Source organism: Heptranchias perlo, chromosome 4, assembly GCF_035084215.1.
Source record: "Heptranchias perlo isolate sHepPer1 chromosome 4, sHepPer1.hap1, whole genome shotgun sequence".
NCBI classification, from domain to species: Eukaryota; Metazoa; Chordata; class Chondrichthyes; order Hexanchiformes; family Hexanchidae; genus Heptranchias; species Heptranchias perlo.
Genome location: NC_090328.1, coordinates 120,766,215 through 120,793,286, shown reverse-complemented (window position 1 = coordinate 120,793,286; position 27,072 = coordinate 120,766,215). Strand labels below are relative to the sequence as shown.

The following is a 27,072-nucleotide window of genomic DNA, read 5'->3' as shown; positions in this document are numbered from 1 at the left end:
TAAATGTAAACAATTTTACAACACCAAGTTATAGTCCAGCAATTTTATTTTAAATTCACAAGCTTTCGGAGGCTTCCTCCTTCCTCAGGTAAATGTTCCTCTATATAAATGCAAGTTGTTGTTGCTGTTGTAAACAGTTTTCCATTTGCCAAACAGGAACTATTTAAATGTTACTGAAATATCTCACACACTCAGCTCAAAATGAATTAACAAGTAAACAATAACACCATATGACAAAAGCTGTCAGCTGTGCCTCAGTGGGTAGCATTCTCATCTCTGAGTTAGAAGGTTGTAGGTTCCAAATCCCACTCCAGACACTTGAGCACAAAACCTAGGCTGGCATTCCAGTGCAATACTGAGGGAGTGCCACCTTTTGGATGAGATGTCTGCCCTCTCAAGTGGATGTAAAACATCCCACGGCACTACTTTGAAGAAGAACAGGGGAGTTCTCCCTCAACCAACATCACTAAAACAGATTATCTGTTCATTATCTCATTGCTGTTTTAGGAGCTTGCTGTGCACAAATTGGCTGCTGTGTTTCCTATATTACAACAGTGACTACACTTCAAAAAGTACTTCATTGGCTGTAAAGCGCTTTGGGACATCCTGAGGTCATGAAAGGCGGTATATAAATGCGAGTTCTTTCGTTCGTTTATATCCATTTATGAGCATAAGTGGCAGAGACCCGGAAAGAATCTGTTTCCTTTTCGCTCAGTCCAGTATATGGAGGCCTGAAAAGGGTAAAAAGAGATCTAAAATAACTTATGAAAAACTATGGGTGATTTTAGACTAAGCTAGCATTTCCTCCATAATACAGAACCACCTATTCTGCTTTTGACAGGCTACTTAACAGACTTTATTACATCACTTCCCTATAATCGTCATGACATGGAATCAAACTACTATCTTTTCACTTCCTCAAATGATTAGAAGGAAAGCAGACCAAATCATTGAAGCAATTACAATACTGGTAAAATGTGTGAATTTCTGCGTTCGTTCATTGAACCTGTGGTAGCCTTGGACCAGATTGCCAGTGCTTTCTACGACACTGCTCTCTTGATGATGGTACAAGCAAGGTATTCTGCTATAAACTCTTCTACCTGCAGCCCTATGTCAGCTAATGATACCACCGAAGATGAAGAGCAGGATTGTGTTTCTCACTTCTACATAATCTACAATACTCTGTCAAGGCTGCTCACCATTCTGTCCACCTTCTACTTTGCCAAGCTTGGAGACCTCAGGTCCAGGAAGATCACCATCATCGTGCCTCTGTTGGGCTGTCTCATCTCCAGGTCCCTGCTCCTCCTTGTCATTCTTTGGGACCTACCCTTGGACATGATGTTTGCAACAGCGACGTTGAATGGTCTGAGTGGAGGGTTTACTGCGTATTGGACTGGAGTCATGGCACTGGTTTCCATTACCTCCTCAGAGAACAAGAGGTCCATCAGGCTTATCACAACTGAATGCACTTATGGGCTAGCAGGCTTCATAGGAAGCATATTATCAGGATACATCTTCCTCCATTTTAAGAGCCCAAATTCCAATGGCAGTATATTGGTCGCTTGTTCACTTGCTCTGTATTTTTTCAGCCTGTCTTATTGCATTTTGGCACTAAAGGTCCCACCCAAAATAAAAGCATCTGGACCTCATAGTGACAAAAAACTTAATAAGGCAAATGCAAGATTTACGGATAAGTCACAATGTGACAATGTAGGATCTTCGTATAAGAACAGCTTAATTCATGAAGCTCAACAAGCTAATAGGATATCTATTGATGAAACGGGAAGCATTTCAAGATTTGAGGGTAATGATGAGATAGAAAATCTAATATCTGTGAATGGACAAACAGAGGAAATGTCAAGGGTAATGGACACAGTTCACCGAATCAAGCCACACTCTTTGGCTGCAGATGCTCATAAGGATAAACATTATCCGGACAAAGTCACTTTCTCCCTCTTAATTGGGGCTGGGATACTCTATGACATAGCTACAAAAGGGGCAATAGATGTGCTGCCCATCTTTGTACTGAAGAAGCCTCTCCAGTGGAATGCTGTCTGGGTTGGGTATGGAAACGCATCAGAGTATGCCATCTACTTCACCAGCTTTCTTGGTGTTTGTTTATTTTGTAAATGGACAAAGGACTTCTCCATGATAGTGATTGGAATGGTGTCCTTTTCTTCAGGGATTCTGATCATGGCCTTCGTGAAATGGACGTATCTGTATTTCATTGGTAAGAATCAGCAATGATTTACATTCCAAAGCAGTGATTTAGCTGTTCTTAATGCTATTTATTAATAGTAAATAAAGATATATGCGAGGGTTCCGTTAAATATTGGTGTTCCAGCACGCTGTGTAATGCTAGGAACATAGAAACATAGGAACAGGAGGAGGCCATTCAGCCCCTCGAGCCTGTTCCGCCATTCAATTAGATTATGGCTGATCTGTATCTTAACTTCCATCGACATATGTTGGTTCCGTAACCCTTAATACCCTTTGTCTAACAAAAATCTATCAATCTCAGGTTTGAAATTTTCAATTGAATCCCAGCCTCAACAGCTTTTTGGGGGAGAGTGTTCCTGATTTCCGCTACCCTTTGTGTGAAGAAGCGCTTCCTGACATCACCCCTGAACGGCCTAGCTCTAATTTTAAGGTTATGCCCCTTTGTCCGCGACTCCCTCACCAGAGGAAATAGTTTCTCTCTATCTACCCTATCAAATCCTTTAATCATCTTAAACACCCCAATTAGATCATCCCTTACTCTTCTATACTCAAGGGAATACAAGCCTAGTCTATGCAAACTACCCTCATCCCCCATACATCCCCACAATTTTTGAACCCATCTAATTTGAGTATTGTGCATAATTGTGGTCACCGTACCACAGGGAGTTTACCCTGATTTTGGGGGGTGAACAAAGAAGGACAACTATGGTGCAGCCATGTCTCTGTGTCAGAAGGTTGTGGGTTCAAGTCCCACTACAGAGACCTGTGCACATAATCTAGGCTGATTAGACAGTGCAGTACTGAGGGAGTGCTGCACTGTCAAAGGTGCCGTCTTTCGAACAAGACGTTAAATCGAGGCTCCATCTGCCCTCTCAAACGGATGTAAAAGATCCCATGGCACTATTCGAAGAAGAGCAGCGGAGTAGTCCTGGTGTCCTGGCCAATATTTATCCCTCAACCAACAGATGATGTGGTCATCATCAAATTGCTGTTTGTGGGATCTTGCTGTGTGCAAATAAGCTGCCGTGTTTCCTACAACAGTGACTCCACTTCAAAAGTACTTCATGGGCTGTAAAACACTTTGGGATGTCCTGACGTCGCGAAAGACATTATATAAATACAAGTCTTTCTTTATAAGTGTGATTGAACACTTCATTTAGGAGGAATGTCTATGGGTACTGGGAATGTTTACTTTGGAAAAAGGTGGTTTAGAGTTGATCTTATTGAAACTTTTAAGGTCTTAAAGCAAATAGATAAACTGGATCCCAGCAAGAAACTCAACAATAGTACAAGGTCCAAGACAAGAGAATGTGGGTTCAAGCTTAGACAACAAAAGGTGAGTGCACAGTTGAGATATATTTTCTTCATGTGTGGAATAGCGCATCCAAGGAACCAGATGATGTTACTAATTTCAAGAGAATAATGGTTAAACTTTTGGCAGACTGGCCTTTTGAAAGGTATGAGGGATAAAGTGGGTAATGAAGTCTACAACCTTTGGGATTGGCCTGATGGATGGAAAGGTTCTATTACAATCCTCTACAATACTATGTCCTTAAGGACATTGAAACGTAATGGGAAGAACGGGTTAATAGCGCCTTGTGAAATGTCATGGGTGAGCAACCTTGGTCTCCTTGTGCTTATTGATTGCTTTCGGCAGACGGGGAGAAATTTCCTCGAGTTTTTTTTCCCTAAAATTGGCCAATTTTTTTTCTGTTTTGTTTTTTCCTTGCTTAAGAGTTTAACATTAATAGTGGTTGGGCAGATGGTGCATGGATAGGGTACCACTGATGGGTTTGATGGCCTTATCTCAGCCTTTTCATTTCTTCATATAGAAACCTGCCCCATTTGTGTGCCCATGTTAAGTTGGACTTTCCTGTGTTTGCACAGAACAAAAGTGATAAGCCCCAAGAACAAAAAATTCCAACATGTTCTATTATTTTAAAATCTTTTTATATTCAAAATTAAACAGTTATTTTTGGAGATTTTTATTTGCAAGTGCTACTGAAATCATAGAATGATACAACACAGAGGGAGGCCATTCATCCCATCATGCCTGTGCTGGCTTTTTGAAAGAGCTTTCAATTAGTCCCATTCCTCCTGCCCTTTCCCCATAGCACTGCAATTTTTTTCCTTTTTAAGTATTTATCCAATTACCTTTTGAAAGTTACTGTTGAATCTGCTTCCACCATCCTTCAGGCAGCGCATTCCAGATCATAACAACTCGCTGCGTAAGAAAAATTCTCATCTTCCCCCTGGTTCTTTTGCCAATTATCTCAAATCTGTGTCCTCTGGTTACTGATCGTCCTGGCAGTGGAAACAGTTTCTCCCTATCTACTCTGTCAAAAACCCTCATAATTTTGAACACCCCTATTAAATCTCCCCATAACCTTCTCTGCTCTAAGGAGAACAATCCCAGCTTCTCCAGTCTCTCCACATAACTGAAGTCCTTAATCCCTGGTACCATTCTAGTAAATCTGCTCTGCACCCTCTCTAAGGCCTTGACATCCTTCCTAAAGTGTGGTGCCCAGAATTAGACACAATACTCCAGCTGAGGCTTAACCAATGATTTATAATGGTTTACCATAACTTCCTTGTTTTTGTGCTCTATGCCTCTATTTATAAAGCCAAGAATTCCATCTGCTTTTTAATAGCCTTATTGACTTGTCCTGCCACCTTCAATTAGAATAGAATAAACAGAAATGAAATACAGGATCATGCAGTTTAACACTAATTAGCTGGATTTATCCAGAAATTTACAAAGATGTATTTATCGATTAAAATGGACCACTGATACATATAGATGGGATGAGATCTACTGTCTCCAGCTCAGCCTGGCTACTCTCTTAGTATGTATGTTTGTGTATAAAATGATAAACTTATGTCACTTTGGTGATTTAAAGTAATATACATAAATAATATCCACATAGTCACTGGGGAGTGGCACATTATTGGTGGTAACATATGAACACATTTAAATCAGCAGATTCACATTTCTCACTGGCTGGGAAATCTTTGAAGGAGCTGAGCATTTCGTTTCAAATCAGATCACACAGGATAACGCAGCGCAGTCCCTCTCGAGGGACAGAAACTTCATATTGTCACAGGAGGTGGAATTGGAGAAACTGCAGTCTCCCCAGGGGTGCAGCCAGCACTGTTCAGACTCACCAGTGCACAGGTGGTAGGTGTTTCCGTGAGTTGTATATAAACACAGCACGTGCATTGGAGCCTCTCCACTAGAAAATCTTCGTCTCACGTATAATGTTGACCCTCGACTTACATACAAGTCATGGATCTTTCAGATGTTTTGGCTGGAAGGTTAGACAGTCATCCTATATGTGATAGTGTCTTTAATGACCTCAACCAGAATGGCAGTGGCGGCTGTACAATTGGTCTTAATGCCCCTGCTTTAGAGTGCAGAAAATGGAGCAGGGGTCTCACTCCTGACCACTATCCCTTTTGGAAATGTGCATGTGTGGATGTCAGGTGAGGTTAGTTGTACTTCTCTGTTCCCACCGCGGTGGAATAGCCTGTCGGCATTCACTGTCACAGCTTAGTCATGAATAATGGCCATTTGGTTAGGTACTGGAGAAGGTCTGGTGTCCATAGCTTCAGGACAGGAGAGGGGAAAAAATATAGGAAAAAAGAACAGTCTGCTTTTAACAGCTGAACATATCCAAGTATTGCTGTGATTCAGTGGGTAACACTCTTACCGCTGAGTCAGAAGGTTGTGGGTTCAAGTCCTATGCCAGAGACTTATGCACAAAATCTAGGGCAATACTCCAGTGTAGTTCTGAGGGTATGTTGGCGGTGCCATCTTTTGGATGAGATGTTAAACTGCAGCCCCATCTGCCCTGTCAGGTGGATGTAAAAGATCCCATGGCACTATTTGAAGACGAATATGGGAGTTCTCCCCAGTATCCTGGCCAATATTTATCCCTCAGCCAGTATCATTAAAAACAGATTACCTGGTCATTTTCACCTTGCAGTTTGTGGGATCTTGCTGTGCGCACATTGGCTGCCCTGTTCCCTACATTTCAACAGTGGCTACACTTCAAAAGTACCTCATTGGCTGTAAAGTGCTTTGGGGGGTCCTGAGGTTGTGAAAGGCGCTATATAAATGTAGTTCTTTTTTCAACAGTGGCCTTGAAACTACCCTGTGGGACATTAGGGCATCCACACCTTGCAAAACCATTGTTTTTTAAAATCTTACAATAAGTTGCAGGGAACAGGTTAATTTTTTTTCTCACATAATTATTTCCGGGTCTGATGAAGTGACTGGACAGATGTGGATCGTGCTGGCACAGGGTGCAGGTGTTTCTATCCAGCTGTCGCTGCCTTCAACGATCCATCGGCTCAGGCAATGAATTTCATTCCATCCCCTCTTCTGTCGGGTGCCTGTGCCAGAAGGTCCTGTCCTCGCTGTATCTCGATTGACGGGGAAATATTTATAGATTCAGAGCCTGTCAGTCCCGGGCCAACTAAGTGAGTCAACCAAGAAGCGGGTCAGGAATGAGGAAGTGCCTTCTCTCCCGTGTTCCAGTTAGACAAGAGTTAAACTCTTTGGACTAGTTCCTCTTGAGTTGCCATCGGTTAGTGAGACTGGGCGAAGGGGACCTTCTGGCCGTTGTTTTTATAAGAAGGAAAAGAAGCGGAAACGTGCAAAAGAAAAATCAAAGCAATGTGTCAAAAGCTCTGCTCCTTCATCGAGGTCGTTGTGGCCTTCCACCAAATCGCAGGTGCTTTCTACGACACCGCTCTGCTGATGGTTGTTCATGAGCGCTCCAAGCTCAACTCATCCACCCCCAACGCCACAACATCTGGCGGGCAGGAGGACAAGCAGCAAGACGCCGTCTCCCAGTTTTACATGATCTACAACCTCCTGTTGGGGATTACCCCTCTCTTCTTCACCTTCTCCCTGGCCAAACTTGGAGATCAAAAATCCAGGAAGATCACCATTTGTGTGCCTCTTCTAGGCTACCTGGTGTCCAGGTCTCTGCTTCTCTTTGTGATTCTGTTCCACCTGCCCTTGGAGGTGATGTTTGGCACCGCTGTGCTGAATGGCCTGAGTGGTGGTTTTACTTCTTACTGGACCGGGGTCATGGCCTTGACCTCAGACATCTCCTCAGAGGAGAAAAGGTCCATCAGACTTATTAGAGTTGAGCTGACCTATGGAGTAGCAGGGATGATTGGAAGTATTATATCCGGACACATCTTTATTCATTTCAAAATCTCACATTACCAGGGTGCTGTGTTGGTGGCCTGTAGCTTTATTCTTTACGCTTTCAGCTTACTTTATAGCATCTTGGGCCTAAAATTCTCACCCGAACAAACGCAACCTGGATCTCTGGGGAAGGAGCAGTTTAGTAGCACAACATCTCTTGAACACGCCAGCCTGTTGGATCAAGGTCAGCATGGAAACGGGTTGTCCGTCGATCAGGCCACTGATGGAGATGAGGTTGGGCAAGAAAATGCTAGCCTGAATGAAAGTCAAAGTGAAACGTCAAGATTACTGGCCAACCAGGACAATACAAGAGCTCGAGATAATCCTAAAGTGGATAAAGTCACTGTTGCACTGCTGTTTACAGCTGGGGTTTTCTATGACTTGGCTGTGACAGGTGGAGTGGATGTGCTGTCCATATTTGTACTAAAGGCCCCAATGAAATGGAATGCTGTCTGGGTTGGGTACGGCAATGCGGCAGGGTATGCTACATTCCTGACCAGCTTCCTAGGAGTCGTCGTTTTTTCCAGATGTTTGAAGGATACTTCCTTGATTGTGATGGGAATTGTGTCATTTTCCACGGGGATACTAATCATGGCCTTCATGAAGTGGACCTTCCTATTTTTTATTGGTAAGCATCATTGCAAACGTCATGGGGCTTTTCTGGACAAAAACCTTTTAAGATCCAAGTGTTATCATCCATTGTGTAACACATGGGGAGGGGCATTTCTAGCTCTCACTGTTAACCACAGAGAGAAAAATGAGGAAACTTTCGGAGAATCATAGAATGTTACAACCCATCAAGTTAGTGCCAGTGATTTTCTCGAGCCATGTAGCCTAATCCCAATCTCTTGCTCACTCTCTATTTCCTTTAATATTCCTATTTTAAGAATTATAGAAAGAATCATACAGCACAGAAGGAGGCTATTCAGCCCATCGTGCCTGTGCCAGCTCTTTGAAAGAGCTGTCCAATTAGTCCCATTACTCTGCCCTTTCCCCATAGCCCTGCATATTTTTTCCTTTCAAGTATTTATCCAATTCCCTTGTGAAAGTTACTATCGAATCTGTTACTTTCACCCTTTCAGGCAGTGCATTCCAGATCATAACAACTCGCTGTGTAAAAAAAATTTCTCCTCATCTCCCCCCTGGTTCTTTTGCCCATTACCTTTTCAAGCAACTAATTTCCCTTCAACTCTTCTTCAACAATACTTTGTGGCCCAAAATCCCACATTTTAACCACCCTCTGCATAACAACATTTTTTGTAACCTCTCCTTTACTTTTGTGATTTTTCTTAAATTTGTACCTTCTTGTTACCATCTCACCAACCAGTGAAAACAACCTGTAACTAATCATCATAACGCTTCATAGTGTTGAAGACCTCTATTATATCATCCTTAACCTCCTCAGCACTAGTGGGGGGAAAAAAACTAACTTCTCGTGTCTCCCCTCATAACTCTAACCCTTGACCTCTAGTGGCATCATATAGAATCTACACTGTACTTTCCCCCATTGCTTTTATATTCTTCCTACAATGGGGTGTCCAAAATGGCACACTGTACTCTAATTGCAGCCAAGTTAAGGTCTTGTATAAGTTCAACATCAGGTCCTTGCCCTGGTATTCTACCTCTAGATACAAACTAAGGATTCTGTTTGCCTGTTAAATGGCCTTATCTACTTGCATTGCCACCTTTAAATGACCTGTACACCAATGTCCTCTACTCCATTTAAAATCTTGCCATTTAAGCTATCTTTCCTTTCCCTATTCTTACCTCCAAAATGTATTGTGTCACATTTTTTGACATTGAACTGTATCTGCTATCGATCTGCACACCTTGCCAACCCATCTATTTCCTCCTGTAGTTTTTTGCAAACCTTGCATCAATTTGCCACCACCCAAAATTTGGTGTCATGCACAAATTTCAATATTGTTCCCTCAATTCCCAAGTCCAGATCATTTACTTATACAGTAAATGCAAAAACAGCCTCAAGCCAGATTCCTGTGGCATATCTTTCCTGTCTAGAATCCCCTTTTATCCCTGCCCTTTGTTTTCTGTAGCTTGGCTCAGTGGTAGCACTCTTGCCTCTGAGTGAAAAGATTGTGGGTTCAAGCCCCATTCCAGAGCACATAATCGGACACTTCAGTGCAGTTCTGCACTGTCGGGGGTGGCCACTTTTCGATGAGAAGTTAAACTGAGGCGTAAAGGATTTCATGACACTATTCGAAGAGGAGCAGAGTCCTGGCCAACATTTATCTCTCAACCAACACCATCAAAACAGATTAGCTGGACAGTTACCTCATTGCTGTTTGTGCAATCTTGCTGTGCACAAATTAGCTGCTGTATTTGCCTAAGTAGCAACAGTGTCTACACTTCAACAGTAATTTATTGGCTGTGAGGCGCTTTGGGACGTCATAAGGTCATGAAAAGCACAATATAAATGCAAGTTCTTCTGTTTTTTTCTCCAACCATCTCTCTATGTGGCCACATTCTACTTAATTCCACGTTATCTTTGCCATAAGTCTCTTATATTGTACCTTATCAAATGCCTTTTGAAATTCCACATAAACCGCATTCCTTTATCTATCCTCTCAGGAAAAAAAAAATCAGTAAAGTTTGCAAAGCACAACCTGCCTTTTATAAATCAGTGCTGACTGGCCCTGATAAGCTCTCAGTAATTTCAACCAAATATTTGGACTTTAGAATTTAAGTTGGCTGTTGATAAAATAGTGCAACAAAAAAAATTACAACAATAAAGTACGAACTACCATATGTATCAGTAAATGTGTAATAGTCTGCAAATTTGCATTCAGCCATGGATTCTAAATGTCCTGCAGTATATTTTTAGTTTGATCTTTTTTCCACTATTAAGATGCATGTATTTAATTTTAGAATAATTTAAAACTATATAACAACAACAACTTGCATTTATATAGCGCCTTTAACATAGTAAAACATTCCAAGGCGCTTCATAGGAACGTTATCAGACAAAATTTGACACTGAGTCGCATAAGGAAATATTAGGAGAGGTGACCAAAAGCTTGGTCAAAGAGGTAGGTTTTAAGGAGCATTTTAAAGGAGGAGAGAGAGGTAGAGAGGTGGAGAGGTTTAGAGAGGGAATTCCAGCGCTTAGGGCCTAGGCAGCTGAAGGCACGGCTGCCCATGGTGGAGCGATGAAAATTGGAGATGGGCAAGAGGCCAGAATTGGAGGAGTGCCGAGATCTCGGAGGGTTGTAGGGCTGGAGGAGGTTACAGTGATAACTTTCTACTGGCAATATGGTTCTAGGATACAGTTCATAATTCAGCAGTAAGTTGCCAAACACTGCATATATTAAAGTACATTGGCAATTTTTCAGTGGAAGTATAGTCTAAATATTTTTGTGTATTTTGATGTGGGTCTTATTTTTCTGGACTTCATGCTTGCCCATTTGTGGGAAAAAATGAAACCATCACAGATGATTCTGTCACTTTAATAGAAAAGGTCAAAGGTGACCAGGCTCAAAACTTTAGCCACACAGATTTTTTAGTTAGCCCATTTTCATGAAAATATATGGTATTTTACTAATAGACATTAATTCTCGAGTATGGAGCGGGGTGTCCAAACATTTATCTGAAAAGCAATTGAATAGTGTACACCACTGTAGCTGTTTACACAAAAATCATCTTACTGCTGTGTAAATATATCATACCTCTGTAAACTTTAGCTCGTCCAAAAATATGCTGCCTGTATCCTAACTCGCACCAAGTCCCGTTCACCCATAACCCCTGTGCTCGCTGATCTAAATTGGCTCCCGGTCCAGCAATGCCTCGATTTTAAATTTCTCATCCTTTTGCTCAAATCCCTCCATCACCTCACCCCTCCCTATCTCTGTAACCTCCTCCAGCCCTACAACCCCCTGAGATCTCTGCGCTCCTCCAATCCTGGCCTCTTGCGCATCCCCGATTTCCTTCGACCCACCACTGGCGGCCGTGCCTTCAGCTGCCTAGGCCCTAAGCTCTGGAATTCCCTCCCGAAACCTCGCTACCTCTCTCTCCTCTCCTTTAAGTCACTCCTTAAAACCTACCTCTTTGACCAAGCTTTTGGTCACCTGTCCTAATATTTCTTTGTGGTTCGGTGCCAAATTTTGTCTGATTACGCTCCTAGGAAGCGCCTTGGGATGTTTTCACTACCTTAAAAGCAATATAAATGCAAGTTGTTGTTGTCTGTTACTGTGTTGTGTGTACAGTGCATTCCAATAACGGTGTGAAAAAAAATATAAAATGATATCATTTCCATAATAAAAAGGTTAAGTCATGTAATCATTGATCATGACCGTCAACAGCAGCAGACCAGTATTTAATAAACACTCACAACCACATTAACACTTACTGAAACAATTAACCACTTCCTCCTCAACCTGCTTCCTTTTCTCTTGCAGCCCGGGCTGTGATGATGTTTGCCCTTATTCCGCTGCCTACAATACGATCAGTGATTTCCAAGCAGATAGAAGGCACTTCATATGGTTAGTATCTCAGATCCTCCTAATCTTCTCCGATTTACAAAATGTCAGCTTGATTAGTTTTCATTCATTAATGCAAGGGAAAAAAAACTTTTAACAGGTTATTTTTTAATTTTGATGTTACTTTCTCCCTTATACAGGTTCCTCTAATCCATGCACTATCCCTGAACTAAATTTGGATAGACAGTCTGTTCCCAGGCCTACATCAGGCTAAAAGGGTTAAATTACGAGGTTGCATGGACTAGACTTGTATTCCCTTGAAGAAAGAAGGTTAAGGGGTGATCTAATTGAGGTGCTTAAGATGATTAAAGGATTTGATAGGGTAGATAGAGAGAAACTATTTCCTCTGGTGGGGGGAGTCCAGAACAAGGAGGCATAATCTTGAAATTAGAGCTCGGCCGTTCAGGGGTGAAGTCAGGAAGCACTTCTTCACACAAAGGGTAGTGGAAATCTGGAACTCTCTTCCCCCAAAAAGCTGTTGAGGCTGGGGGACAATTGAAAATGTCAAACCTGAGATTGATAGATTTTTGTTAGGCAAAGGGTATTAAGGGTAACGGATTGAAGGCGGGTAAATGGAGTTAAGATACAGATCAGCCATGATCTAAATGAATGGCGGAACAGGCTCGAGGGGCTGAATGGCCTCCTCCTGTTCCTATGTTCCACCAGTACTACTGTGGAAACAGCTACTAGGAATCTGAATCCGCTAACTATTTTCCTCCCTTTCTGTGGGCAAGTGCCTGCCCTCTACTCATAACAACATAAGAACATAAGAAATTGGAGCAGGAGTAGGCCAATCGGCCCCTCGAGCCTGCTCCGCCATTCAATAAGATCATGGCTGATCTGATCCCAACCACAAATCTAAAGAACACAAGAAGTCGGAGCAGGACCCGGCCACATAGCCCCTGGGCCCTCTCCGCCACCCACAGGGCATTGACCGATCCGAACTCAGCTTCATGTCCAATTTCCTGCCCGCTCCCCATAACCCCTAATTCCCTTTACTTCTAGGAAACTGTCTATTTCTGTTTTAAATTTATCTAATGATGTAGCTTCCACAGCTTCCTGGGGCAGCAAATTCCACAGACCGACCACCCTCTGAGTGAAGAAGTTTCTCCTCATCTCAGTTTTGAAAGAGCAGCCCCTTATTCTAAGATTATGCCCCCTAGTTCTAGTTTCACCCATCTTTGGGAACATCCTTACTGCATCCACCCGATCAAGACCCTTCACAACCTTATATGTTTCAATAAGATCGCCTCTCATTCTTCTGAACTCCAATGAGTAGAGTCCCAATCTACTCAACCTCTCCTCATATGTCCGCCCCCTCATCCCCGGGATTAACCGAGTGAACCTTCTTTGTACTGCCTCGAGAGCAAGTATGTCTTTTCTTAAGTATGGAGACCAAAACTGTATGCAGTATTCCAGGTGCGGTCTCACCAATACCTTATATAACTGCAGCAATACCTCCTTGTTTTTATATTCTATCCCCCTAGCAATAAAAGCCAACATTCCGTTGGCTTTCTTGATCACCTGCTGCACCTGCATACCAACTTTTTGATTTTCTTGCACTAGGACCCCCAGATCCCTTTGTACTGCAGTACTTTCCAGTCTCTCGCCATTAAGAAAATAACTTGCTCTCTGATTTTTCCTGCCAAAGTGCATAACCTCACATTTTCCAATATTATATTGCATCTGCCAAATCTCCGCCCACTCACCCAGCCTGTCTATATCCCCTTGCAGGTTTTTTATGTCCTCCTCACTCTCTACTTTCCCTCCCATCTTTGTATCATCTGCAAATTTTGATATGTTGCACTCGGTCTCCTCCTCCAAATCGTTAATATAGATTGTAAAGAGTTGGGGACCCAGCACCGACCCCTGTGGAACACCACTGGTTACTGGTTGCCAGTCCGAAAATGAACCATTTATCCCAACTCTCTGCCTCCTGTTCGATAACCAATCCTCCACCCATGCCAGAATATTACCCCCAATCCCGTGATTTTTTATCTTAAGTAATAATCTTTTATGTGGCACCTTGTCGAATGCCTTCTGGAAGTCTAAATACACTATGTCCACTGGTTCCCCTTTATCCACCCTATACGTTATATCCTCGAAGAACTCAAGCAAATTTGTCAGACATGACTTCCCCTTCATAAAGCCATGCTGACTTTGTCCTATTAAATTATGCTTATCTAAATGTTCCGTTACTGTCTCCTTAATAATAGACTCCAAAATTTTACCCACCACAGATGTTAAGCTAACTGGCCTATAATTTCCAGCCTTCTGCCTACTACCCTTTTTAAATAACGGTGTTACATTAGCAGTTTTCCAATCTGCCGGGACCTCTCCTGAGTCCAGGGAATTTTGGAAAACTATCACCAAAGCATCCACAATCCCTACTGCCACTTCCCTCAAGACCCTAGGATGGAAGCCATCAGGTCCAGGGGATTTATCCGCCTTGAGTCCCATTATTTTACTGAGTACCATCTCCTGAGTGATTTTAATCGTATTTAGCTCCTCCCCCCCGAGAGTCCCCTGTTTGTCCAGTGTTGGGATATTCTTAGTGTCCTCTACTGTAAAGACTGAAACAAAATATTTGTTCAGCATTTTTGCCATCTCCATGTTTCCCACCATTAATTTCCCGGTCTCATCCTCTAAGGGACCTACGTTTGCCTTAGCCACCCTTTTTCTTTTTATATAACTATAGAAACTCTTGCTATCTGTTTTTATATTTTTTGCTAATTTCTTTTCATAATCTAACTTCCCTTTCTTAATCAATCCTTTAGTTACTTTTTGCTGTCTTTTGAAGAATTCGCAATCTTCTATCCTCCCACTAAGTTTGGCTACCTTATATGTCCTTGTTTTTAGTCGGATACTATCCTTGATTTCTTTACTTAGCCACGGATGGCTGTCATTTCTTTTACACCCTTTTTTCCTCAGTGGAATATATTTATTTTGAAAGTTGTAAAATAACTCCCTAAATGAACACCACTGCTCATGTACCGTCTTACCCTTTAATCTATTTTCCCAGTCCACTTTAATCAATTCCGCTCTCATACCATCATAGTCTCCTTTATTCAAGCTCAGTACGCTTGTTTGAGAATCAACCTTCTCACCCTCTAATTGGATATGGAATTCAACCATGTTGTGGTCGCTCGTTCCAAGGGGATCCTTAACTAGGACATTATTAATTAATCCTGACTCATTACACAGGACCAGGTCCAAGGTTGCCTGCCCCCTTGTAGGATCAGTTACATACTGCTCAAGAAATCCATCCCTGATGCACTCAATGAACTCGTCCTCAAGGCTGCTCTGCCCAATTTGATTTGTCCAGTTAATATGATAATTAAAATCCCCCATAATTATGGCTGTTCCCTTATTACATGCCCCGACTATCTCCTGATTAATACTTCTTCCAGCAGAGTTGCAACTATTAGGAGGCCTATATACTACGCCCACTAATGTTTTTTTTCCCTTATTATTCCTTATCTCCACCCAAACTGTTTCATTATCTTGATGCTTTGTCCCAATATCATTTCTCTGTATTACAGTGATTCCTTCCTTTATTAACATAGCCACCCCACCTCCCCTTCCTTCCTGCCTGTCCTTCCTGATTGTTAAATACCCTGGCATATTTAATTCCCAGTCGTTGTCACCCTGCAGCCATGTTTCTGTAATGGCCACAAGATCATACCCATACGTAGTTATTTGTGCCGTTAACTCGTCCATTTTATTACGAATGCTACGTGCATTCAGATAAAGAACTTTCAAATCTGTTTTGTGACGCTTAGTTCCTGCTTTTTCCTTTTTTAACACTTTACCTATTACTCCATACCTTCTGTCCCTTCCTGTTACGCTTTCCTCTCTCTCCCTGCTCAGGTTCCCAACCCCCTGCCACTTTAGTTTAAACCCTCCCCAACAGCACTAGCAAACACTCCTCCTAGGACAGCGGTCCCGGCCCTGCCCAGGTGCAGACCATCCGGTTTGTACTGGTCCCACCTCCCCCAGAACCGTTTCCAGTGTCCCAGGAATTTGAATCCCTCCCCCTTGCACCATTCCTCTAGCCACGTATTCATTTGAAATATCCTCCTATTTCTACTCTGACTAGCACGTGGCACTGGCAGCAATCCTGAGATTACTACCTTTGAGGTCCTATTTTTTAATTTACCTCCTAACTCCCTATATTCTGCTTTTAGGACCTCATCCCCTTTTTTACCTATATCGTTGGTGCCTATGTGCACCACGACAGCTGGCTGTTCGCCCTCCCCCTCCAAAATGTTCTGTAGCCGCTCCGAGACATCCTTGATCCTTGCACCAGGGAGGCAACACACCATCCTGGAGTCTCGGTTGCGGCCGCAGAAACGCCTGTCTATTCCCCTTACAATTGAGTCCCCTATCACTATAGCTCTGCCACTCTTTTTCCTCCCAGCCTGTGCAGCAGAGCTACCCGTGGTGCCAGGAAGTTGGCTGCTGCTGCCTTCCCCTGATAAGTCATCCCCCCCAACAGCATCCAAAGTGGCATATCTGTTTGAGAGGGGGATGGCCACAGGGGACCCCTGCACTACCTGCCTGCATCTCTTACTCTTCCTGGTGGTCACCCATTCACTTCCTGCCTGTATACCCTTTACCTGCGGTGTGACCAACTCGCTAAACGTGCTATCCACGAGTTTCTCTGCATCGCGAATGCTCCACAGTGAGTCCACCCGCAGCTCCAGCTCCGAGATACGATCGGTCAGTAGCTGCAGGTGGACACACTTCCCACACACATGGTCGGCAGGGACACTGGTAGTGTCCATGACTTCCCACATCTTGCAGGAGGAGCATATCACGGTAGCGAGGTCTGCTGCCATGAACTTGCCTCAGCTTAGTTACCCCTTTTAAATTACGTTGAAATTAGAAAATGTTAACTATACTAGGGACCTAGGTTCACTAAAAAAAAACACTATCTGCTATAAAACCTGCAGATCTTCCCTTTCTTATTACTTTACTTACAGTAAAATGGTAGAAATACTCACCTGAACCTACTCACCAATCAGCTGCCTCCCCTGTGCCGCGTCACTTTCTGACTGGTGACGTCACCCTGAACTCTGCCGCTGGTCTCAGAGTCTCGCTCTCAGAGTAAGCTCTGGTCTCGCTCTCTCCCGCCGCTCACCGACTGAACTCTCGCTCTCTCCGCGCTGTTTATATCCCCGCTCTGGTCTCGCTCTTTCCCGCCGCTCACCGACTGGACTCTCGCTCTCTCCGCGCTGTTTATATCTCCGCTCTGGTCTCGCTCTCTCCCGCCGCTCACCGACTGGACTCTCGCTCTCTCCGCGCTGTTTATATCTCCGCTCTGGTCTCGCTCTTTACCGCCGCTCACCGCTCTCAGGTCCACTACCGCTCTGCAGGAAAAGCAAGGCAAAGCAGCACCTCCTTCCCCCACTTTACCAAACTCCCACACGTACCGAACTCTCAGCACACTGTGTTGTCCTCACACCGTGCTGTCCGCACTGACAGGCCCCTGTATTTCTACAGTTGAGACTCAGATGAGTCAGGCCTGCCCCACCTTCAGGGACCAATTGAATCTAGCTAACCAATTAACTTGCTACAGCAGCTCTCTGCTGAAGCCAGACAGAAACTTAGAAATTTAAACTTTTAAATTGACCTTAAACAGTTGAAGCAATATGCACTAGATTTAAAGAGATTAACCCTTAAAGAGATTAACCCTTCAACTCCCACACGTACCGAACTCTCAGCACACTGTTGTCCTCACACCGTGCTATCTTCACTTCTGGCTCAGTTAGTGACTGTGCTACCTATTGTAGAATTGAACCGTACTGACGAGGAAGATGCAGGTTCCTGTTCCTGGTCTCCTGAGTTATTTGGTCACAGCTGGATGGCAGTAGGGACATTAAAATTCGAGTGGAAATAGATCAGCGCAGGGTCTCTCTCATTCTTGATCGCTCACCAATGAGTTCTTCTGGCAAGTGTACATCTGTAAACATTGGGTAAGAACGGGATCAGGATCATGGTGTGATGCCTCGCTCAATGCCACTCCCCGTATAGTTTACACGTGAAGAATGGCCACTTGGGTGAGGTACAAATAGTCAATCTAATAATTCATTCAGCAGCTGAATATGAACAGAGAGCACTTAACGAAAAGATATATTCCACCCAGAGACAGTTAGATTCCAACAATATGCTGCTGACTCGTTGAGATCTGCTAGTGGGTGGACTGTGCTTAAGAAAGAACTTGCATTTATATAGCGCCTTTCATGACCTCAGGACATCCCAAAGCGCTCTACAGCCAATGAAGTACTTTTGAAGTGTATTCACTGTTGTAATGTAGGAAATGTGGCAGCCAATTTGCACACAGCAAGATCCCACAAACAGCAATGAGATAATGACCAGATAATCTGTTTTTAGTGATTTTGATTGAGGGATAAATATTGGCCCCAGGACACCGGGGAAAACCCCCCTGCTCTTCCTCGAAATAGTGCGATGGGATCTTTTACATCCACCTGAGAGGACAGTCGGGGCTTCGGTTTAACGTCTCATCAGAAAGAGCTGCAGAATACTGGGGCCATTTTATGTTTAGATTTCCATTACCTTCTACTGCCTCAAGCTTTATTTAAATGTGGGGTCGAGAGGAGCACGCCTGCTCCTCCGGTCTCCACTTTCAGGTCATTAAATGTGAAAAACTTACCTTGTAGGTCGCAGGAAGTCCAAAGGTCTGGTTTTCCCGAGATAACGCCTGCCTCACCAAACCCATCTTGAAGTGGGGGCCTCAAATATGCGTAAGGCCCCATATTTGCATATGCAAAGAGACTATTGCCTGTTTTAGGCGTGGGCCCTGGGCGTCCATTTTTTTTTCCTTTCCCAATATGGCAGGTGGCACATTTCATGGACGCCACATTGGGGGTTTAGTAGGCGTAGTTAGCGCCAGAAAAATGGGCAATGTTCTGCCGAATCCATAGGCCACAGAGCTCAGGGTGCATGTATGATGCTTCAGTGCTGTATTAGAAATGGGGGGTCATTGTGACCTAACCCGCCTGGCGGGAGAGTGATGGGACCAGGTCGAACAATGGAGAGTAAAATCGGGCGGGGTGTTCAACCCCATCCACTCAGTTCCCCTCCAGACGGGTTAGGTTCAAATTTCCCCCACAGTTTACCTTTGGAGATTTGCATTAACTCTGTAACACCTTTGCATTACAATATTACTGTAGAGTCCTGTGTAAGTAGGCTATAAGCTGTGACTCGTAGGTTCTGCATTGTTACCAACAACAACAAAAATTGAATCCTGCATTGTGTTTCAAGGAAAAGCGTTTGGCGTGCTTCAGATTTTACTAACATTGACGGGAGTCATTGCTTCAACCATCTTCCTCAAGATTTACATGTCGACACAGGGCTGGTATCCTACCCTCTGTTTCATCCTGTCTTCTATCATCAGTTGCCTGAGTGTCATTCCCATAATGTAAGTAAAATAAAACCGTAAATTGCACTAAAGTAATCATCTGGATTATGCAGGAAGAATAAGAGGTGAAAATTGTGGAGGATTTGGGGGTGGGGAAAATCCCAAATATAGGTCCATGGGTCAGTAACCAGAGGAGACAGATTTAAGGAAATTGGCAAAAGCACCAGGAGGAAATGAGAATTTTTTTTTTACGCAGCGAGTTGTTATAATCTGGAACGTGCTGCCTGAAAGGGTGTTGGAAGCAGATTCAGTAATAACTTTCAAAAGGGAATTGGATAAATACTTGAAGGGGGGAAAATTTGCAGGGCTCTGGGGAAAGAGTAGGGGAGTGGGACTAATTGGATAGCACTTTCAAAGAACCAGCTCAGGCATGGTGGGCCAAATGGCCTCCTTCTGTGCTGTAAGTTTCTATGATTCTATGTCAGTAAAAAGGGTACGGTAGCATAGTGGTTATGTTACTGGATTAGTAATCTGGAGTTAGGAGTTCAAATCCCACCATAGCAACTGAGGAATTTAAATTCAATTAATTAAATAAAATCTGGAATTAAAATACTAATATCAGTGGCCATGAAACTACCGGATCGTCCCACAGACTAGTCAAGTAACAGCCTGAGATAGCCATACTCACAGAATCATACCTTTCAGCCAACATCCTAGACTCTTCCATCACCATTCCTGGGTATGTCCTGTCCCACTGGCAGGACAGACCCACCAGAGGTGGTGGTACAGTGATATACAGTCAGGAGGTAGTGGCCCTGGGAGTCCTCAACATTGACCCTGGACCCCATGAAATCTCATGGCATCAGGTCAAACATGGACAAGGAAACCTCCTGCTGATTACCACCTACCGCCCTCCTTCAGCTGATGAATCAGTCCTCCTCCATGTTGAACACCACTTGGAGGAAGCACCGAGGGTAGCAACGGCACAGAATGTACTCTGGGTGGGGGACTTCAATGTCCATCACCAAGAGTGGCTCGGTAGCACCACTGCTGGCCGAGTCCTGAAGGACACAGCTGCCAGACTGGGCCTGCGGCAGGTGGTGAGCGAACCAACACGAGGGAAAAACTTACTTGTCGTCCTCACCAATCTACCTGTCACAAATGCATCTGTCCATGACAGTATTGGTAGGAGTGACCACCGCACGGTCCTCGTGGAGACGAAGTCCTGTCTTCGCACTGAGGACACCATCCAATGTGTTGTGTGGCACTACCACTGTGCTAAATGGGATTGATTCAGAACAGATCTAGCAGATCAAAACTGGGCATCCATGAGGTGCTGTGGGCCATCAGCAGCAGAATTGTATTCCAGCACAATCTGTAACCTCATGGCCCGGCATATTCCTCACTCCAACAGTCCGAGCCCGCATGCAGCAAGACCTGGACAACATCCAGGCCTGGGCTCATAAGCCAGGGGATCAATGCTGGTTCAATGAGGAGTGTAGAAGAGCGTGCCAGGAGCAGCACCTGACATAAAAATGAGGTGCCAACCTGGTGAAGCTACAACTCAGGACTACATGCATGTTAAACAACGGAAGCGATTCCACAACCAATGGATCAAATCAAAGCTCTGCAGTCCTGCCACATCCAGTTGTGAATGGTGGTGGACAATTAAACAACTAACGGGAGGAGGAGGCTCTGTGAACATCCCCATCCTCAATGATGGCGGAGTCCAGCACGTGAGTGCAAAAGACAAGGCTGAAGTGTTTGCAACCATCTTCAGCCAGAAGTGCCGACTGGATGATCCATCTTGGCCTCCTCCCGATATCCCCACCATCACAGAAGCCAATCTTCAGCCAATTCGATTCACTCCACGTGATGTCAAGAAACGGCTGAGTATGCTGGATACAGCAAAGGCTATGGGCCTCGACAACATCCCGGCTGTAGTGCTGAAGACTTGTGCTCCAGAACTAGCTGTGCCTCTAGCCAAGCTGTTCCAGTATGGTTACAACACTGGCATCTACCCGACAATGTGGAAAATTGCCCAGGTATGTCCTGTCCACATAAAGCGGACAAATCCCATCCGGCCAATCAGTCTACTCTCAATCATCAGCAAAGTGATGGAAGGTGTCGTCGACAGCGCTATCAAGCGGCACTAACTCACCAATAACCTGCTCACCAATGCTCAGTTTGGGTTCCGCCAGGACCGCTCGGCTCCAGACCTCATTACAGCCTTGGTCCAACCATGGACAAAAGAGCTGAATTCCAGAGGTGAGGTGAGAGTGACTGCCCTTGACATCAAGGCAGCATTTGACCGAGTATGGCATCAAGGAGCCCTAGTAAAATTGAAGTCAATGGGAATCATACCTAGCACAAAGGAAGATGGTAGTGGTTGTTGGAGGCCAATCATCTCAGCCCCAGGACATTGCTGCAGAAGTTCCTCAGGGCAGTGTCCTAGGCCCAACCATCTTTAGCTGCTTCAATCAACGACCTTCCCTCCATCATAAGGTCAGAAATGGGAATGTTCACTGACGATTGCACAGTGTTCAGTTCCATTCACAACCCCTCAGATAATGAAGCAGTCTGAGCCCACATGCAGCAAGACCTGGATAACATCCAGGCTTGGGCTTATAAGTGGCAAGTAACATTCGCGCCAGACAAGTGCCAGGCAATGACCATCTCCAACAAGAGAGAGTCTAACCACCTCCCCTTTACATTCAACGGCATTACCATCGCCGAATCCCCCACCATCAACATCCTGGGGGTCACCATTGACCAGAAACTTAACTAGACCAGCCACATAAATACTGTGGCTACAAGAGCAGGTCAGAGGCTGGGTATTCTGCGGCGAGTGACTCACCTCCTGACTCCCCAAAGCCTTTCCACCATCTACAAGGCACAAGTCAGGAGTGTGATGGAATACTCTCCACTTGCCTGGATGAGTGCAGCTCCAACAACACTCAAGAAGCTCGACACCATCCAGGACAAAGCAGCCCGCTTCGTTGGCACCCCATCCACCACCCTAAACATTCACTCCCTTCACCGCCAGTGCACTGTGGCTGCAGTGTGTACCATCCACAGGATGCACTGCAGCAACTCTCCAAGGCTTCTTCGACAGCACCTCCCAAACTCGCGACCTCTACCACCTAGAAGGACAAGAGCAGCAGGCACATGGGAACAACACCACCTGCACATTCCCCTCCAAGTCACACACCATCCCAACTTGGAAATATATTGCCGTTCCTTCATAGTCGCTGGATCAAAATCCTGGAACTCCCTTCCTCACAGCACTGTGGGAGAACCTTCACCACACGGACTGCAGCGGTTCAAGGCGGCGGCTCACCACCACCTTCTCAAGGGCAATTAGGGATGGGTAATAAATGCCAGCCTTGCCAACGATGCCCACATCCCATGAATGAATAAAAAATATCAGTCTCCGAAAGGGAAATCACTTTAGCCATAACTTATTTATTGGAATGGCAGGATACAAACTTGAGTGCGTAAGATCCCCTCCAGATCTCCATACCACCAAACAGAATCCAGCGAGGAAAACTGGGGCATCATTACACTTGTGCACCTCCTGGAGGCTATGCTCGTACAGCCGGTAGTAGTGACAAAAAAACACCTTTTGAAAGCTTAACTCCCTTTCCTCCTCCCCCCTCCAAAAGAAATCATTTATTTTCCAATATTAAAATTCACTTTACCTACACAAAAAAATAGTTCCTCTAGATTATGTTTTAAAACTTTTAAAATAGCTTCTTTCCTCTTCAGACTTTTAAAATGCAAGGTAGGAGATGCCAGCACAGTACCCCCTGCTTTAATTTATCTTCTCTCCTGTGTTATAAGCTTAGTGACATCCTGCATTGTGGCTTGTGTGACCCTTCATTTTGGTTTCTCAGGTGTTATTTCTTAAATTCTCCAATCCCGCATTTCAGCAAGCTATGTTTGAAGGTCAGAGAATCGAGATGGGAGCATGGACTCATACAGCGCAGGAGGCAGCCATTCGGCCCATCATGCATGTGACAGCACTTTGAAAGAGCTATCCAATTGGTCCCCCTTTCCCCATAGCCCTGCAAAATTTTCCCCTTCAAATATTTATGCAATTCCCTTTAGAAAGTTGCTATTGAATCTGCTTCTACCACCCTTTCAGGCAGTGCATTCCAGATCATCACAACTCGCTGCATAAAATTTTTTTTCTCATCTTCCCTCTGAGGGAACAAACCAAACACTTGTAAAAAAACACACTCAGGGCAGCAAACGTGATCTTTCTTGTGTCGCAGATAACTTGCAGCCGCTGAAACTGTTCAGCATTTCCCTAATTATAATACTATAGTCTTCTCACGCTGTGAGGGCAGAGAAGGATGTATTTATGTTACCCTAGATTATGATCAGCTTTTATATGATTAAATAACCTGGGAAATCCAGAACAAAGGGACACAATCTTAAAATTAGAGCTGGGCCATTTAGGAGTGAAATCAGAAACACTTTTGCATAAAAGGCAATGAAAAACAAGAACTATCTCCCCAAAAGGCTGTGGATGCTGGGGGTCAATTGAAATTTTCAAGGCTAAGATCGACAGATTCGTGTTAGGTAAGGGTATCAAGGGATATGGATCAAAGGTGGGTAAGTTGAGTTATGGTACAGATTAGCTATGATCTGATTGAATGTGCAGAACCAGTTCGGGGGCTGAATGGCCGACTCCTGTTCCTATGATTTGTATTTTCAGCAGTTTTTATTTTGAAAATTTAGCAAGTTGTGGATTACTAATTACACAGGAAATGTGTGAATGCAGCATTAAAAATTGGCATTTGCTCTTTCTATTGTTACCTGTAGATTTGTGACATTTTCTACTTCCTTTGCAGCATCGTAGAGCGCAGATTGTCTGAACCCTCCGGATATTCCAGAATTCCAGAAGACTGATGTGAAACCCAGAGATAAGGGATGTGAAAAAAACATGTACAGAGCTCAAAACTATTTTAGCAAAAAAACCAAATAATTTGGTCTTGGGCTGTTTTTTGCTAAAATACTCCGGTCTGCCCCGTCATGTGACAAGGCTGGTCGTCAAGCCCACCCGACTCATCTGTTCCCTCCACTTACCACTCAATCTTCAACTTCCCCTTCTTGCCCCAGGTACTTGAAGGAATCATCACCTCCCTATCTGTTCTGATTATTCAATTATCTGAATGCTGTCAGTCTGATTTCCATCCTACCCACAGTACCAAGACCACCCTGGACAAAGACTAACTTATCATGACTCATTATCTTCTTTTGACCTCTTGTTGCACTTGACATGATTGCAATCGCACCATCCTCCTTCACTGCTTCTCTCTGGTGCACCTCAGTGGGATTACCCTCATCTGGTTCTACCCATAATTGTACCAACCAAATCAATCGTAATCTCGGTGTCCTATTTGACCTGGAGATGAGCTTCTGCCCCAATATCCGCTCCATTATCAAGACCACCTACTTCCACCTCATTACATCATCTATCTCCACCCCTACGTCAGCCCATTGGCTGCTGAAACCCTCATCCGTGCCTTTGTTACCTCTACACTTAACTATTCCAATGCTCTCCTGGCCTCCCATCTTCCACCCTCCATAAACTTGAGCTCATCCAAAACTCTGCTGCCTATATCTTAACTCACACCAAGGCCCGTACACCTATCACCCCTGTGCTCACTGGCCTACGTTGGCTGCCGATCTGGGAACGCCTCGATTTTAAAATTCTCATCCTTGTTTTTACATCCCTCTACGGCTTTGCCCCACCCACCCAATCTCTGTAACCTCCTCCAGCCCGACAACCCTCAGATCTCTGCGCTCCTCCAATCTGGCCCTGACTTTAATCTCACCACCATTGGCAGTGATGCCTTCAGCTGCCTGGGCCCTAAGCACTGGAATTCCTACCCTAAACCTCTCTATCACTCTCGCTTCCTTTAATATGCTCCTTAAAACTTACCTCTTTGACCAGGTGCTTGGTCACCTGTCCTAATATCTCACATGGCTCATGTCAAATTTTGTTTGATAACACTCCGGTGAAGCGCCTTAGGGCGTTTTAACGTTAAAAAGTGCTATATAAATGCAAGTTGTTGTAAGGCATGCAAAACGCCACCCCCCCCCCCCGCATCCTTTATTATATTAAACTGCAATTGCCCATTACCTCCATTCTTGCCAACTTGTATTGGTTTTCCATCCTTCAACAGATTGAACTTGAAATACTCTTGCTCAGCTACAGACAGCTCCACAGCCTCATCAACCTTTCCTCAGGAATCTTCCACTAGCTTAAGACCCCAACCCCATCTTTTGGCCCTGCCCTGTTGTGCATTCCTCCTGCCACTCCACCTTCCATGGCAGAGTCTTCAGCTGCCTCAGCCCTACTCTTTGGTATTAGGGATACAGTAGTTTAATGGTTGTGTTACTAGACTAGTAATCGAATGGCCTGGACAAATAATCCTAAGATATGAATTTAAATCCCATCATGGAAATTTAAGAATTTGAATTTGGTTTTAAAAATCTGAAACAATTGACAGGAGGGTTGGTAACCATAGGACACAGATTTAAGATAATTGACCAAAAAAAAGCCAGAGGTGAGATGAGAACTTTTTCTACTCAGCGAGTTGAGTGGCAGAAGCCGATTCAATAGTAACTTTCAAAAAGGGAATTGGATATATAGTTAAGAGCAAAAATTTGCAGGGTTACGGGGAAAGAGCAGGTGAATGGGACTATTGGGATAGCTTTCAAAGAGCCGGCACACACAATGGGCCGAATGGCCTCCTTCTGTGCTATATGATTCTAAAAAGCTGCTATCAGTAAAAGTGACCACAAAAACCCAAATGGTTCACATAGCCTACTGATCTTACACAATTAGCCTGTATGTACCTCCAGTCCCACACTAATTTAGGTGACACTCAACTGCTCTCTGAAGTGGTCTAGCAAGCCACTCAGTTGTATCAAACTAGGGGTGGGCAATAAACGCCAGCCTCCCATAATACCCACATCCTGAGTGAATGTTAAAAAAAATCCCTCACTAATCGCTCTTGCCTCTTCACCTCCCCTCATCTTTGAGCAAGCTTTTGGTTACCTGTCCTAACCCTATCACAAAAGCTCAGCACCCACTCACTTCCACATTATAAAAAGTGCTATAGAAATTCAAGTTGTTGCCTGCTTGAGGTAACCACACACCTCCTGACTTTGATGCACACACACTAGATCACTGCAGCTCCCAACTCAAAGCATGTGAATTTTGGTATCAAACCAGCAGGGTGGGGGGGGGGGGGGGGGGGGTGGGGGTGAAAGAGGGGAAACTACTTCAGATGAACATTAGGAAAAAAAAGTGGTAGTATAACAGCATTGTAAAGTACAGCTGTTTATGCTGAAGCAAGGCCATCCAACCAGTGTCACCTTTTAACAGCCTCTTGGCGACTGCTGCATTAATAAAATGCAGAGTGCTAACTTTCAAGGCAAGTGAAGAATCACAGAAATAAAATATTTTGGACACTTGCGCTTGTATGGCTTTATTAGCAGCATGCACGTGGGTAAAGAGTGGTTAATGTGTCAATTTGGCTAAGAGCGAAACCTGTATAAACTGACCCTCCCAAAAAAAAGACGCTCATTGAGACCTGTGCCTGATAAAATATATCAGACACACAAATTATGAACTATGGCCAGCCTTCCATGGACCAAGTACCTTTTACAACTTAAAACATGGGACATACAGGTTGGCAGCAGGCTTTGTGAAAGAAACTGATTTTTGTGGAATG

General features: G+C 44.2%; 1 protein-coding gene across 2 annotated transcripts; it reads left to right on the top strand.

Moving 5' to 3' along the window:
* The first annotated feature begins 945 nt into the window (after positions 1-945).
* LOC137321260 (solute carrier family 46 member 2) lies at positions 946-25,471 on the top strand. 2 transcript variants are annotated; one of them, XM_067983604.1, is made up of 4 exons: positions 946-2,230; positions 11,854-11,937; positions 19,222-19,378; positions 24,178-25,471. In XM_067983604.1, the coding sequence occupies exons 1-4, from the start codon at positions 976-978 to the stop codon at positions 24,233-24,235; spliced, it is 1,554 nt and encodes a 517-aa protein (XP_067839705.1). In that variant the 5' UTR covers positions 946-975; the 3' UTR covers positions 24,236-25,471. The 2 variants fall into 2 exon arrangements, with proteins under 2 accessions (XP_067839705.1, XP_067839706.1); XM_067983605.1 differs by lacking the exon at positions 946-2,230 and adding an exon at positions 6,510-8,069.
* Positions 25,472-27,072: the final 1,601 nt, after the last annotated feature.

Bases quoted from the DNA above. Each gene is read 5' to 3' on its own strand.
- LOC137321260 (XM_067983604.1), top strand. From the start codon at position 976: ATGTGTGAATTTCTGCGTTCGTTCATTGAACCTGTGGTAGCCTTGGAC. The intron at 11,938-19,221 runs GTTAGTATCTCA...TTGTGTTTCAAG, and splicing joins GATAGAAGGCACTTCATATG to GAAAAGCGTTTGGCGTGCTT. The intron at 19,379-24,177 runs GTAAGTAAAATA...CTTCCTTTGCAG, and splicing joins CTGAGTGTCATTCCCATAAT to CATCGTAGAGCGCAGATTGT.